Source organism: Lasiosphaeria miniovina (genome assembly GCF_030549165.1).
Source record: "Lasiosphaeria miniovina strain SMH2392-1A chromosome Unknown B0T26scaffold_3, whole genome shotgun sequence".
Taxonomy (NCBI): Eukaryota; Fungi; Ascomycota; class Sordariomycetes; order Sordariales; family Lasiosphaeriaceae; genus Lasiosphaeria; species Lasiosphaeria miniovina.
The window spans coordinates 1,932,146-1,945,833 of record NW_026848222.1 but is presented as its reverse complement, the minus strand read 5'-3'; the positions used below and the strand labels follow the sequence as shown (position 1 = coordinate 1,945,833).

The window sequence follows — 13,688 nt, the reverse complement described above, 5'->3', positions numbered from 1 at the left end:
ATGAAATGATACCACAAATAGACAATACCTGTTTAATCTAGATTCCTCTCCCCAGCCACCTAAAAGTCCCTTCTGACCTGAACCTGGCATAGCCGTCTCAAAGATAGCGCGACTACATCATAGACATAGACATAGGAGGGGTTTCTTGTCTTGTCAGGAATGTTATCCTCGATTCCTCTTGGCGCTTAAAAGCTGGACGCAATCCGGATCAGCTGCCTATTTTCTCCGGCCGCCCCTAGGTTAAAAAAAATGTGAAACCACCAGTGTCAAAAAGGATCGGCCGACGGAGAATCCGGGGCCAAGCCGAGCCGAGTTTCGCATCATCAGCCCACCTCCTCCACCTTGCATTTCGCAATCTCTCGCGGGGAAAACACTTCGTCCCATCTCTCTTTCTTTCCGCTAGGTGCATTGTTCCATCCCATCATTTTTACACGCGGCGGACCCTCTGCGGGAGCGGCGCCAGGGTCAAGGGATTGGGGCCCTGGGGGGGAGGGATCGACAGATTCGAGAATAAATTCCCCACACGCGAAGAAATATACTATAGGGGTTTGAAGCAGGGTTAGTGCAAAGCATATATACACTTAGTAATTTGACCCAGCAATAGATGCCTTAGTTCTTGTTGCTGTTATCGTCGTCGTCGTCGTCATCTTGATTCTGAATTTCAGGGCCGCAGTAGCGGGGCGGCTGTTGCGAGACCTATTCAGTTCAGTACGTATGTGCAATGCAGCGGCGAACTCATTACCGATGACGGCGAGTTGTGAGACCAAGCAGAGGCTACAGATTGGGCCCCTATTCTCTCTCTCTTTCTCTCAAAAAAAGAGGTCACGGTAAAGATCTTCCGTACTCGCGCTCGGCACATGTCACGCTTGTAGCCCGAGTGGCTCGGCGTACGGAGTACTAAGAAATACTTGGGCAACGTGAGGAGAAAAAATTTTCAGTCAAAATGGACATTCCGGTCAAGTAGGAATACACATCTAGACAAGGCTCAGATCGAATGAAAATCACAAGGGATTAGGCCCCCGTCTCAGAAAATCATCGTCAGATCCCAAGCAGGGAAGAAGGAACGAACGACGGCCGTTCATGGACAGGAGAAGGGCACTGACCTGACGCTTGTCCGGCGATAAGAAACCTGGTTGACGACGAATCTAGGCTCGTGACTTTAAGGGACTTGCTAATGAAGGACGCTCAGGGGTATGAGAGATAACACGTGTTGAGTCTGATAAAAAAGATTAAAAAGAGAAAAAAGGGCTGCCCTGCATCATCACGAACACACAACTGCCCACCCATGAGAAAACCAGAAACTCCAAGAGTCTGGTTCCGAGCGAGGAGGCGGCCGTGTGCGCAAGCCTACCTTACCAAGTAATAGGACGAAGAGGGGTAGTGAAAGCCGAATTCTGGGTCTGCCGTAGCGAAGCGAGATGCGGGCACCGGCCGAGTGACCCAGAGCTGCGCCGTGCCATCTAACCCCGAGCAGGACCTTCAAACCAAATGACAGCAAGGGCCTATACCGGCGGTCCATCAAGGTCCGGTAAGCGGCGGTCGGGCCCAGTCGGCATTTGGTAGACTTCCACACTGTCATTTTCCCCAACTCTTACAAGATATGCCTGTTGGGCTGAAGCCGTTGAACAAATCCACTCCCTGATGCAGGGATGAGTGAGGACGTGCCATTTGGCTCTTCAAGCGAAGCTTGAATGAGGACCGCAGTGGGCGTCAAAGCCCGTCGCGACAGCACCGGTGCTGTCGGGGATGTGACTGTTCTTAATTGCGCTTCTCAGTTGTCCCCACCGAGGAGAAATCGGGGGAGCGAGCGCCACTGCTTCGGAACGATTGTATGGGAGAGTCTGAGAGGAGACCGCGTCCGGGGATGGAAGGAGGTGCCCAGGCGTGGTCAACGCGGTACTTGGCACGGATCCGCTATATTGCGTCTATCCGCGGCCCCTCAGGAGATCGTGGTCTAGATGAGCTGAGTTGTCAACAGAGATGTGTGCCGGTTAATATATCACGGTGGGCGTCCAAACCCCATGATCGCTTTGGCCACTGGCGACCCAAAACCCCAACACCGAGCTTCTGCGGCGATCTACCTACGGATACCTGAGGTGGTTCATGGAAATCAGAGCAGCCCGCAGCGACTTGTGGCAGGCTCGGGATTTCAAAGGGCAGACCGAAGCAGAAATAAGTTGCCTCTGTTCTGTAGACTTGACACGTGATGAATATGATGCATGCGAGGCAATCCGATCGATCACGGGACAGTGGACACCGCCGTTTTGGCTGAGCCTCTTTCCACTTTTCAATAGGGAAAACGGTTTGGCTGCTGGGAGACAAGCGTGACAGCCATCGTTCAGTTTGGAGAGGCTGGCTAAGTCGATATGCTCGGACGGGCGAACAAAACGGGCGATAAATCGGTTAAAGCGTTTCCTGCAGTCATATGGCGGTGGCATTGACAGGGGGTTAATTGCAAGTAATCGGACCGAGGCCCTCCTTTAGCAGACAGCCAGAACCAGCATCAACGAGTCCAGGAAGACGCTAACAGAAGCTCGGCTGCGTGCCCAGTGCATGTACAGCACGTGCGTGATGCGGTTCCTCTCGCTGACGACAAATGACGGGCCGTGTTCAAGGGACCAAGAGCTTGGTTTGCACCTGCCCGCCTACATGCCACATGGGGTCGGCGTTCGTTCCCACACCACCACCACCGCTTCAACCACTACAAGCCGGGACACACACTGCTTGGCAGCCCGTTCGGTCACACATGGACACCGTCTATGCGGTGGCGTCTCGGGCTGGCCAAGGTCATGACTTTGGCGCGCGCCGTGATGCTGACTGCTTCTCATAGGGGGCCGACTATGCAAAACGCGTCGTGCCGATATGGTTTGGTGGTGACACGACAGGCGGATCCCAAGCTCGTCGTAAACTCGGTTCCTAATATAGAGGGGTCCATCCACCTACCGAAGCCTAATATCAGCCATTTCTCGGCTACCTGAAATAGGACTTGGCCTTCGACACTCCCACGCCGACGGATGGCAATAGTGGCGAACGTAGAGCGGGCTAACTTCCTCACGAGACTACATCTCGACTAGAAAGGAAGGACGCTCACGTCGTTTGTGAAGGAATCATTTGTTGCCGTTGAGGCGAAGAGGCATCACAGCCACATGACCTGTAGCTCTATAGAAGGCACAAGAGTTTGGAGTAACTAAGATGCTAGTAAGCGGCTGGCAGACCTGTCAAGATACTGGGCTATACCCACGTTTCTGCGTTCCCAAGCAGGAGCAGAAGTGTAAAATGCAGGTACAGTGTGTATCTTCACCGACTGTCTGATGACAGTCCTCCTGGAGCTGCAGGACGGCACTCGTCAAGGTAGAACCATAGCAGCGAGTGGGTTTGGCGGCGGTGCCGGAGCTTCATGCCCGTCTGCTCCTTGATGTGATTAGTGACATGCTGAGAGCATCGCCATGTGTGGGGCTGCCGCTGGGCTTCTCGAACGCTTCTGCTCCCACTCAAGATGGCCGGTTGCTGGATCGTGGGATGGCCCGAGCCTGGATGCACACACACGACGAGACAAGCCAGAGAGATTGCCAGGAGCGCCCCATTGGCAGCTGGTGGGTTTATGCTAAATACGAGTTAAGCCTTATGGGATCTGGGGTTTCGGTGGGTGCGGGCAGTGGTGAATGCCGCCCTAAGCCAGATACGGCATGGGCAAGAAAGTGCCAATGGTGGAAAGGCCGTTAAGTTGTCGTGATGCTATGGCCATCCATTGAAGTCAGGCTGCCCGGGAGCATAGCGGTGTACGTACGTCCAATCTCTCTTATTACGGAACGAGGATGCGCCATGATTGGCGGCTCAGCTTTGGGAAGGTAGGTAATCAGACAGATGAAATCGGGAAACTAGAAGCGAAGAAGATGGCGGGGCGTTATGATATTACGACAATGAATATGGATATGGAACCATGGATGATGTATCAACTTCGATCAGGGAGAGACAGGTCAAGACAGGGGGTCCCAAGGAAGGCACCTGATGTGTTTGGTGAGATTGGTGAAAGGTGGAAAGGCAATACTCGAGATTTTAAAATCACCATTGAAGGCCGTAGGGATGCAGATTGGATGCGGTTTTACCTTGGAACCTTCGTCCGCTCAGGGTTGAGGGGCACAGCAAAATAACATCTGCCATTAAGTTGCATGCATGGCCGCTGGTGTGTCCTGCTTTCTAGTTACGGTCAGCACTTCTAGGTTGGCATGGAGCTCCAAGCAAGTGCAACCGGTTTTGAGGCCGAACTTGAAGCCACCAATTCTGGAAATCCATGGCAGTGGCAGTGGCACTTGGCACTTGCGAGCTGGTGAATCCTTCCTTCCAGGTTCCCTTCATCCGGTTGGAGACGAAGTCTTTCAGCGGTGACCGAACAGGCTTGCAGCCGCTGAGAGACGGCGTCGAAGAGGGTGCGCGACCAGAGCTGCCCGAGACTGTCTGTGGGTGTGAAGAGCTTGGGATTGTTTCAGCATGCTGTACGAAGTAAAGGAGACACAGTTGAGTAGGTAGAATTAGTCGATAGTGTGTTTATTGTCTGTAAATGACCTGTAACGAATACATGCCTTCTTGTTATCGATTTACGACACACGTTACAATGCACCCTTTCGATGGTGGGTATTCTATTTTCAGACAAACTCGAAGCCATTGGCTCCTGCCCGCCCACTTACACGTATTCCATCATTTGTGAGGTGAGGAATGAACGGAGGAGGTACGGAGTACTGTACCTACCTTGACGCCCCCCACCCCAGATTCAAGCGATTGATCTCATTACAAGCATCGCCAATGGCCCTTCTTCTGCCTTGGCTACAGTAATCAAGTATCTAGCAGTGTCGATCTACGGATACCAGAGTTCAATGCGCGGCGAGGATCTCGAAAGATGGGATTGAGTCTAGGCGGACAAGCCGACATTGGGGGGGACCTGAAATGGGTAACGGAAGGATATGATGCGGAGAAGGAAGGAGGTGACCGCTGAGGTGGGCTTGCCGGGTGTCCAGCAGATCGTTCCAGCGACCCTGCACCGATGGCTCAGGCGCTGGGGACACCCGCCCACCACCCCGCGTCTTGACTTGCGCTGAGGTGTCTATCTACTCCGTTACTCTTGGGAGGTTCCATGTCAAACCTCGAACAAAGGCTCGATTACAAGGCAACCTGAGGTATGTACAGTAATGTACATACATGTACATACCTGCATACATTACTAGAGCATCACCTGGGCACTAATTACTTCAGACGATCGATCACTTGTATGTACGGCACCTCCACCCAAGGCACCTCAAGTAGGGACTGCTGCTCCCCCGGATCGACCAGCCCTGAGTTCCTGTGCGCATGAGCTCCACCCACTGGACAGGAGGTGGTGCCCGTCTACGGATACACTGGGTGATTGATTCCATTAGGAAGCGAACATCGTTTCCTTCAAGCTGGACCCTCGTGCAGCCTTGTCGAGCAACAGCCTGGAACCTGTAGGGCTTTTGACGGTAGGTTTGCTTGCTTGCACCTGGCGGCACATGTGTTGCGGTCGGCGGCTGAAGATGGCGATGACGAGGATATTTAATATTGACGAAATGGGGTTCGTCGATACATTCGAGGTTCGTCGACAGGGCAGGCGGGCAATGAATGGAAAAGCCCACCTCACCAGACGACGGACACCCCAGAGCCTAGCACGGGCTCGGTGGCATGGATCCTCTCAGGTCGTCGCAGCGTCCCATGCGACCTCCCACAGGGGCCGGCCAACCAAGACCCAAGTGCAAACTACCACCCATGCCATGTCCATGGAGCCTTAGGTTGGCAATCCCCGCCTCAACCACTCCACCTTCGATATTAATGGTGCCCGCTGGGGAGCTAGGGAGTTGGGAGTCCGGGCAGAGAGCAGAGGGCATCCATCCAATGATCTATCCATTCCCGACCCAATGCCCCGCACCCCGAGCCAGCGCCAGAACCGGACGGGCACTTGAGCTCGGATACATCCATACCAAGACCTGACCTACTGTACCCCCTTGGGTACAGAACAGTACGGTAGCTAAGAGAGTTGGAACAAAGGAAAACCCGCGCCAAGTGGCTCCGTAACGGGGCTCGTTAACTGGGTTTGGCTGTTAGGTTGGGCTTGGTGCAAAATTGCTCCGTCCATCCCCGCGGCATATCAGACAGCATTGCGGCTAGCTTGGTCCTTGGAGAATCTCTCTGCTCTCGGAGAGTCTGGGTGTGATTGCTTGCTAAACAAGAGTCATCTACCGTTGCGGGACGAGGGTCTGCCATCAAGGGATTCAGGTTTCGCGATCCACCTTGCCTACCTACTTGCCTACCCACCTTAGGTACGTCCCTACCTTAGACTTGTGGATAGGTAGGCGGCAAGGAGCGCTCCTAGACGGGCGTGGGCCATATCGAGGGATGAAGACAGCCAGGTCAACACATACAATCTGGGGTTTGGCCGGTGTGCGCTGGGCCTGTTCGAGCTACCTCCGTGTGCCGTGCCAGGGCCGGAGCTTACGATACCCTCCAGGCATAGCTCCCCCTCCCCCGTCCCCCCGTATTTCATCCACACCACACCAGACCACACAGCGGAGAACGGTACGTACTGCACCTTGGCTAGATCCATACACATGCATACCCACACCTTACCTACTTGGCACGTTGCGACAGGAATATCTTATGAGAGCCGGTTCTGCTTCCCACAGTTGCGGGTCATCTCTCTCACCCTCCCTCCCTGCGTCAACACCAAGCCATAGCTGCAATATACGACATACATAGTCACAGGAAGCACACCAGAACACGCCCAGCGGCCCGTTTGCTGATCTCTACCCAGCCCGGGACGGCAGCCGACCTATGATGCGAGTTTACCGGTCCACACTACACACGAACGACCCTGCATTGACACCACGGGGTTCCGCTCAATAGCCGTCGATGCTCGGGTGTCGGTCTGACTGGGACGAGACGAGAAACCGCGTTCCCGTCTAGGTGGCTTCCCGCAAGCCTTAGGAGCCCCCCTGACGACCCGTGGAGGAGCTCGACTTAGCGTTTCTTGTTCAACCGCCCAGCTCAGGTTTCGGGGGCAAGTGACTTATTACACTAAACGGCTCACTCGCCATGTCGCCATCTTCCAACGGCGACTCCCCCCTCTCGGCCACTGGAACCATGACGGCCACCATCAGCGCCAACATCATGAGGCAGTTTGCTATGCCGTCTCGAGACTTCTCGCTCGAGATCCCCTCGCCCCAGCTGCTCGCCTCGACCAACGGAGTGAACGCGCTCAAGTCGCCCACCTCGCTCAAGTCGGCCAGGACCCCTAGTTTCAGCCGCGAGGGCATTTTGGGATCGGCCCAGAAGGCCCGGGACCTCTCGCAGTCGTCCGAGAACCGTCAAGACAACGGCACCAACGGGCTCAACAAGACGTCGAGCGACGAGGGCAGCAACCCGCTGAAGAGGAGAAACACGGACGCCGGCCTCGACTATCCGCGACGGAGAGCAACCATAGCTGTATGTCGTTGGTCTGAACCGGGGGCTGGGGTCTATTGCTTTGCTGGTGTAGAGATTGACTAACTGTTTTGGTAGTGCGAGGTCTGCCGCTCACGGAAGTCGCGGTGCGATGGAACAAAACCCAAGTGCAAGCTGTGCACCGAGCTGGGCGCCGAGTGCGTCTACCGGGAGCCCGGCATCAAGCTCGATGCAGGCGACAAGCTCATCCTGGAGCGCCTCAACCGCATTGAGAGCCTGCTGCAGATGAACATGGTTGGCGGTGGCCATTCGGGCGGCATGGCCATGTCGCACGACTCGCCCAACATGAGCAACGGCACGGCCCTGAGCGGCGACAACATGATGATGCCGGGCGGCGCCAACTTCGTGTCCATCATCCCCAGCGGCGGGCTAGGCACGTGGTCGGCAGCGCACAACAACAGCATATCGACAATGCCCAAGGTGCACACTAACGCGGCCCTGCACTTGCTGCAGTGGCCCATGATCCGGGATCTTGTTTCGCGGCCCTACGACCCCCAGATCCTACTACAGCTCGAGATGGCGCGCGAGCCGCTACACTCGCTCACAAAGACGCCGTGCGTCGACCTGTCCAACACCAATGCCTACATCGAGGCCTACTTCGACCATGTCAACGTCTGGTATGCCTGCGTCAACCCGTACACATGGCGGAGCCACTACCGCATCGCCCTTTCCAACGGGTTTAGGGAAGGGCCCGAGAGCTGCATCGTGCTCCTGGTCCTGTCCCTGGGTCAGGCCAGCCTCCGGGGGAGCATATCGAACATTGTGCCCCACGAGGACCCGCCCGGCCTGCAGTACTTCACAGCAGCGTGGGCACTGTTGCCGGGCATGATGACGTCCAACAGCGTGCTTGCGGCGCAATGCCACCTGCTTGCCGCCGCCTACCTGTTCTACCTCGTCCGGCCGCTCGAGGCGTGGAACCTGCTCTGCACGACGAGCACGAAGCTACAGCTGCTCCTGATGGCCCCCAGCAGGGTCCCGGCCGACCAGCGAGAGCTGAGCGAGAGAATCTACTGGAACGCGCTCCTCTTTGAGAGCGACCTGCTCGCCGAGCTCGACCTGCCCCACTCGGGCGTCGTGGCGTTTGAAGAGAACGTGGGCCTGCCGTGCGGCTTCGAGGGGGACGAGCAAGAGTCTGTCGGGCGCGACGACCTGTGGTACTTCTTGGCCGAGATTGCGCTGCGGCGGCTCTTGAACCGCGTCAGCCAGCTCATCTACTCCAAGGACTCGATGGCGTCGACCACCAGCCTCGAGCCCGTGGTTGCCGAGCTCGACTTCCAGCTGACGCAGTGGTATGAGAGCCTGCCGCTGCCGCTGCAGTTCCCCTTCACGCGCACCATGCTTCCGGACCCCGTGCAGACGGTGCTGCGGCTGCGATTCTTTGCTTGCCGCACAATCATCTACCGGCCGTACATCCTCGCGGTTCTAGACAGGGAGGAGGCGGTACTAGACCCCTCAGTGCGGGATAGCTGCCACAAGTGCCTCGAAGCCTCTATCCGGCAATTGGAGCACATTACCGCGCAGTAAGTGTTTGCTTCCCGTCTGCCCCCATTGGCTTCCCGCCCCCCACTATTCGCCTTTTCGTTTCTCTCTTCAACGCAGTTATGGAGAGTCTTTATTGCTCGGACATTCAAAAGTTCCCCCTCAATCTAACCAATTGACCGCAGTCACGCCGGACATATGCCTTACCTCTGGCAAGGAGCCCTCTCTATTGTCTCGCAGACACTGCTCGTCATGGGCGCCACCATGTCGCCGTCTCTGTCCAACATCCTCTGGAGCCTCGTGCCGCACCGTGAAACCATAGACCAGATCATTAACAGCGTTGTTGTCGAGATCGAGCGCTATTCTGTTCTGTCTCCCAGCCTCAGCTTGTCCGCCGAGATTCTCAAGGAGGCCGAAGTCAGGCGCCGCGCCTTCCTGAGTATGAACGGTTGACTGGGCCTTGCAAGGGGTCCCTCCCGTCCTCCGGGTCTGCTGCAGCCCGATCGCATACTAGCATCTCTTGTCGTCTATCTTGCCACTCTCAGCCACACGCTTCCGGCCGTGTGGTAACGTCAACCGCAGAGCGTGCAAGCCCGCTTATACCAAGTGCATGTAATAACCGCTACACGTCCAAGCCGAGCGAGCGACCACGGACATCTTACCATCTACCTCGCCGGAACGAACGCATACACACATACACACACACACACACACACACACATATACACAAACATTACCGCCCACGCACTCGACGACATCGCCGGAAGCGAGCCCCGCCTGGACCACCATATCCCGTTGTCACCGCAGTACCGCGGTACATTTACCACTCGCCCGCAGGTCCAAGACTCGGGATTCAGAGCACCCGCCGCCACCCCCCCGAAAAGCCGATGCGCATCAAATTAGAAAGGGGCCATGCAAGGCACCGAGAGTGTCTCCGAGGCTGTTGTTGGTATTCCCTGGCAGGCCATCAAGGACGATCCGCACCGTCGGGCCTGTTGAGGTCCCCTCCCCCCTTCCTTCTGCACCTTCCATCCTACATTTGGGGTGCCTAGTTGGCTTAAAGGTGGGCACAATTCCGGATACTACCACCAAAACTCTAAGCGACAGGCAAACCGCACCAAAAGGAGGAGAAGCCACGCCCCAACGCTAAGGCTGCCTTGCCTGCCTTGACGACTCCCGGCCGCTCAAGAATCAGCCTGCTAGAAGGGGGTTTGATACGCCCGAATGGTCTGGGGTAACCATGGTTTGCTTTGCTCCTCTCCGCAAAATTCCCCAAGGTTTCGAGAGGTTGGGGAAAGAGGGGGGGAACCTGGAGAAAATGGCCGTGTGTGTGTGGAACGTTTTGTTTTTCCATGTGGGAAAGCGGCGGTGGCGGGCCGGTTTCCCGACATAGATTTACACTCACCCAAACAAAAAAAGACCGCATGGAACATTCCAACCCCTCTCGCATTCATCACCTTCCGTCGCCTGGCATATCACCCCGGCGTTTTTGTTTCGTCAAAAAAGTTTGCTCCGATTCGCCGTTGCCATCACCGTCACAACCACCGCCACAATCAAACGTTTGACCTCCAGAACAGCCGTGCAAATGCTGCCCCACCATTTATTTTGCACGGAGATGGAGTTCTGACAGCGCCTCCTTTTTCTGTTCTTTCTGTACATTTATTATTATTTAGGGGCTGGCTCGGGTGTTGAAATAAAGAAGGCGGTGCGGTGATTGGTGGTGTTGGTTGGTTGTCTGTCGATCTGGCGCTCGAGATAAAGGGGGATGGGCGCTGGGGAAGGCGAAGGCAATTTCGTCATGATTGATGACTGGCTGCGGTCGTTTTTTTCTTACCTTCTCTTCTTCCTTATTATGTTTTGTTACGATTAAAAGGGACATCGTCATCATAGTACTAGGTGTTCGGGAATTTGTTACTTTAGGTCTATATATGTTGACCATCTTCTCGTCTTTCTTCATTTTTCTGATTCTCTTTTGATGTTTTCTAGCGAGGAAAAAGTACGGTATTTATTTGGTGGATATTAAGCGAATTTGAAGAATTGGTTAGGTAGGTATTTGTATATCTACTTAATTCTACTATATCCTAAACGAAGATATATCTGAGCTACTACGTCTGCCCTTCCTTGATTGTGTGTGTTGTAGGTGTGTGCAAAGTAATCGTAGCATTTCCATACTCTCTTTCTCTCTTGTCAATTTCACACTGTGTTACCTTCCTAGGCAGCACTGTCGCGGCGGAGGAGGTTGCTGGGCTTTGGGATAACAACTCGGATTCCGTGGTATTCATCATGTACTAGTTATCCTTACCTGGTACCTAGCTTTGGCCAAGCGCAACAAGGCAGTTCTCGTGTTATTCGGGGGGGGGGGTTTCGTTACACATTACATTCTTCCTTCCCTGCTTCTCTGCTTCTCTGCTTACCTGCCTACCTAAGGTAGGTAGGTGGGTAGAAAAGAAGTGTGAAGAACTGTAAATACATGTATCTAAATACCTATATATACATGCAGTTGTTACTCCTGGTGTTCCAAACAAAAGAAAAGGGATTCTCGCCCTTTTCAGAGAGAGGCAGGACTTTATATACAAGATGAATGCTCAGGCCTACGGACGGCACCAAAGCCCGGTGTTTACGCCCTAGGCACTCTCTGCCTGGCCTGCACTGGAAAGACGGTTGTCTGTTGTATACTACCCTACACAGGGAAAGGGGGTGGCCATGATGCGGACAGCAGAATGAATAGGTGAGCTGTGTAAAAGGAGATTTGGATGGATGGGATGGAAGTTTTATGTGTTCCTCCACCCCGAGAAGCGATTCCTCCCGGAACGGGGGTCTAAACCCCATCTACACACACACACACATATATATACATACATACCTACATATTGGGTGCTACCGCGTATCTATTGATGACATAAACGAGCAAAAAGAAACCAAAAAACGAGCTTCTGCAGACATACAGGAGACCCCAGGAGGGGAGGGTTCATGCAACCAGCCTTCTCTCTCTGGGTCGTCGTGGGGGAGGAATGTTACATACAGGATGTCGGTAACCGACTCCCAGGTTTGTTCGAGGTAGTGTAATCTATTGGGGTCTCTCTGTTCGTTTCGCTTATGTATCTCGCTGGGCAATAGATCAAGAGTGGCAGCAGCTCTAGTGCCTTTAGCCGGCTATGAGTTCTCTCTTTTTGTGCTGTAGTCGGTTCATATCCTCATGTGAGCTTGAGAGCAGGAGTTACGTTTTATTCTTCTTCTTAGTTGGTCTCTAAAGATGCCATGATTTCCACCATAAAAAGAAAGTGTCCTGCAGTTTCCGGGAGTGTAATAGGGCTTGTCTACTCCAAGAGACTGTGACCTAAACGTCGCACAACCCCCTACACGAAAAGCACCACATACACAGCAAGGCAAGAATACTCGAACGTTGTACAGCACACTAGATAAGGCAACCAGCTATATAGCCATGCCAGGCCAGCGGGTAGGTGGGGATGCTCATCGGTTTGGATGGACTGGGTACCCCTTAGTCATATTCGCCAGGATGAACATGATATGCCGCGTAGCATAGCATTGCTGCCGTGCATGCTTCCTTCCAGCTACGACGTGCTCGCAGCGATGATGCGCGCTGGATGCAGATGGTAACCGAAGCACTGGATAGAAGCGCCCGGGTCTTTGCTGTACCCGATCCCCATGAGGTTTCTGATTAAGTACGTACCATCGTCCCCGGCCCGATCGATTCATTTACCTCCAACCAGTAAGTGTTCGCGCCGCAGCGCAGACGTTGGCGTAGGCGGAAAACTGGGGGGACTTGTCCGGATGGCACCGTGCTCGTTTTCTTGTTTGTCCGCGGTTTCACGGCATCGACGCACTCTCGGCGATAGTAACGGTGGATGGTTGGGGGAGTCCCGCAACTCAAAGGACGGGAGCGCCGCTGGCACTCACTAGCCATCCAACAGCTTCGTGCCTCGGGACAAATACGGGACGGATTGCGAGTGGGTCGCATTACTACACTGCAGCAGTTCCGGGTCTCTGGACGGGACCACGGCTTCGTCTGATGGTAGGTAGGTAGGTCCGGGGAAGAGCCACTGGCTGGAGCTGTGAGCGACTGCCGCTGTACATACGGCGCATGTTGGCGTTCCCGGTTGGCGTTCCCGGGTGGCACGGCAGTAGCAGCAGCTTGCAGTCAGTTGCCGGGCCCCGCAGCTGGAGACATGCCCGCCCATGCCATACAGAGTCACAGGGGGCAGCAGGGCATCCTTTGCTCCGAGCCGGCGCCGTCATACGACCACTGGGGCGGCCGGGGTTCACCGGGAGTTGGCACCGTGATTTATCGGGGGCTCGGGGAGGCCACCGTAGTCCGAGGGTTGCCCATGACAGCGCGACCCCTAACGGTTTAGCGCCGATTAGCGGCTGCTTGAGCCTTGGGCTCGTGGAGCTGGAGCTGCTGCGCCGCACGGCCGAACCCGAGCCGGCGCTGCTTCCACGGCTTCCTTCGCTAGGTCCTCCTGGGGGCTAGCGGCTAGCATGTGCCCCGTAAGCCGATTGCGGGGAAGCCTCGCTGTTCGCTCTTGGCTCTTTGCTGGCACGGCGCGGCACAGCAACGGCACGGGGCTGCGTTCTGTCATCAAGCGTGTGGCGTGTGGCATGCGATATCGCTGCTGTGCTTCCATTGTGCTGCTTAATTGTGTGTTACCTCGGAGTCTGTCTCTGGCATACCCTCGGAGTAG

The 13,688-nt window shown here is 55.1% G+C and overlaps 2 protein-coding genes across 2 annotated transcripts; one reads left to right on the top strand and one right to left on the bottom strand.

Moving 5' to 3' along the window:
- Positions 1–609: 609 nt before the first annotated feature.
- Positions 610–1,579, bottom strand: B0T26DRAFT_673918 (uncharacterized protein; the record flags this gene model as incomplete). The annotated part of the gene is made up of 3 exons (XM_060439653.1): positions 610–696; positions 1,104–1,129; positions 1,357–1,579. 3 exons carry the CDS (start codon positions 1,577–1,579, stop codon positions 610–612), a joined length of 336 nt encoding a protein of 111 aa, XP_060298108.1.
- Positions 1,580–7,098: 5,519 nt separating this feature from the next.
- B0T26DRAFT_641723 (uncharacterized protein) lies at positions 7,099–9,438 on the top strand (the record flags this gene model as incomplete). Its single annotated transcript, XM_060437368.1, has 3 exons — positions 7,099–7,488; positions 7,564–9,026; positions 9,171–9,438. The coding sequence occupies 3 exons, from the start codon at positions 7,099–7,101 to the stop codon at positions 9,436–9,438; spliced, it is 2,121 nt and encodes a 706-aa protein (XP_060298107.1).
- Positions 9,439–13,688: the final 4,250 nt, after the last annotated feature.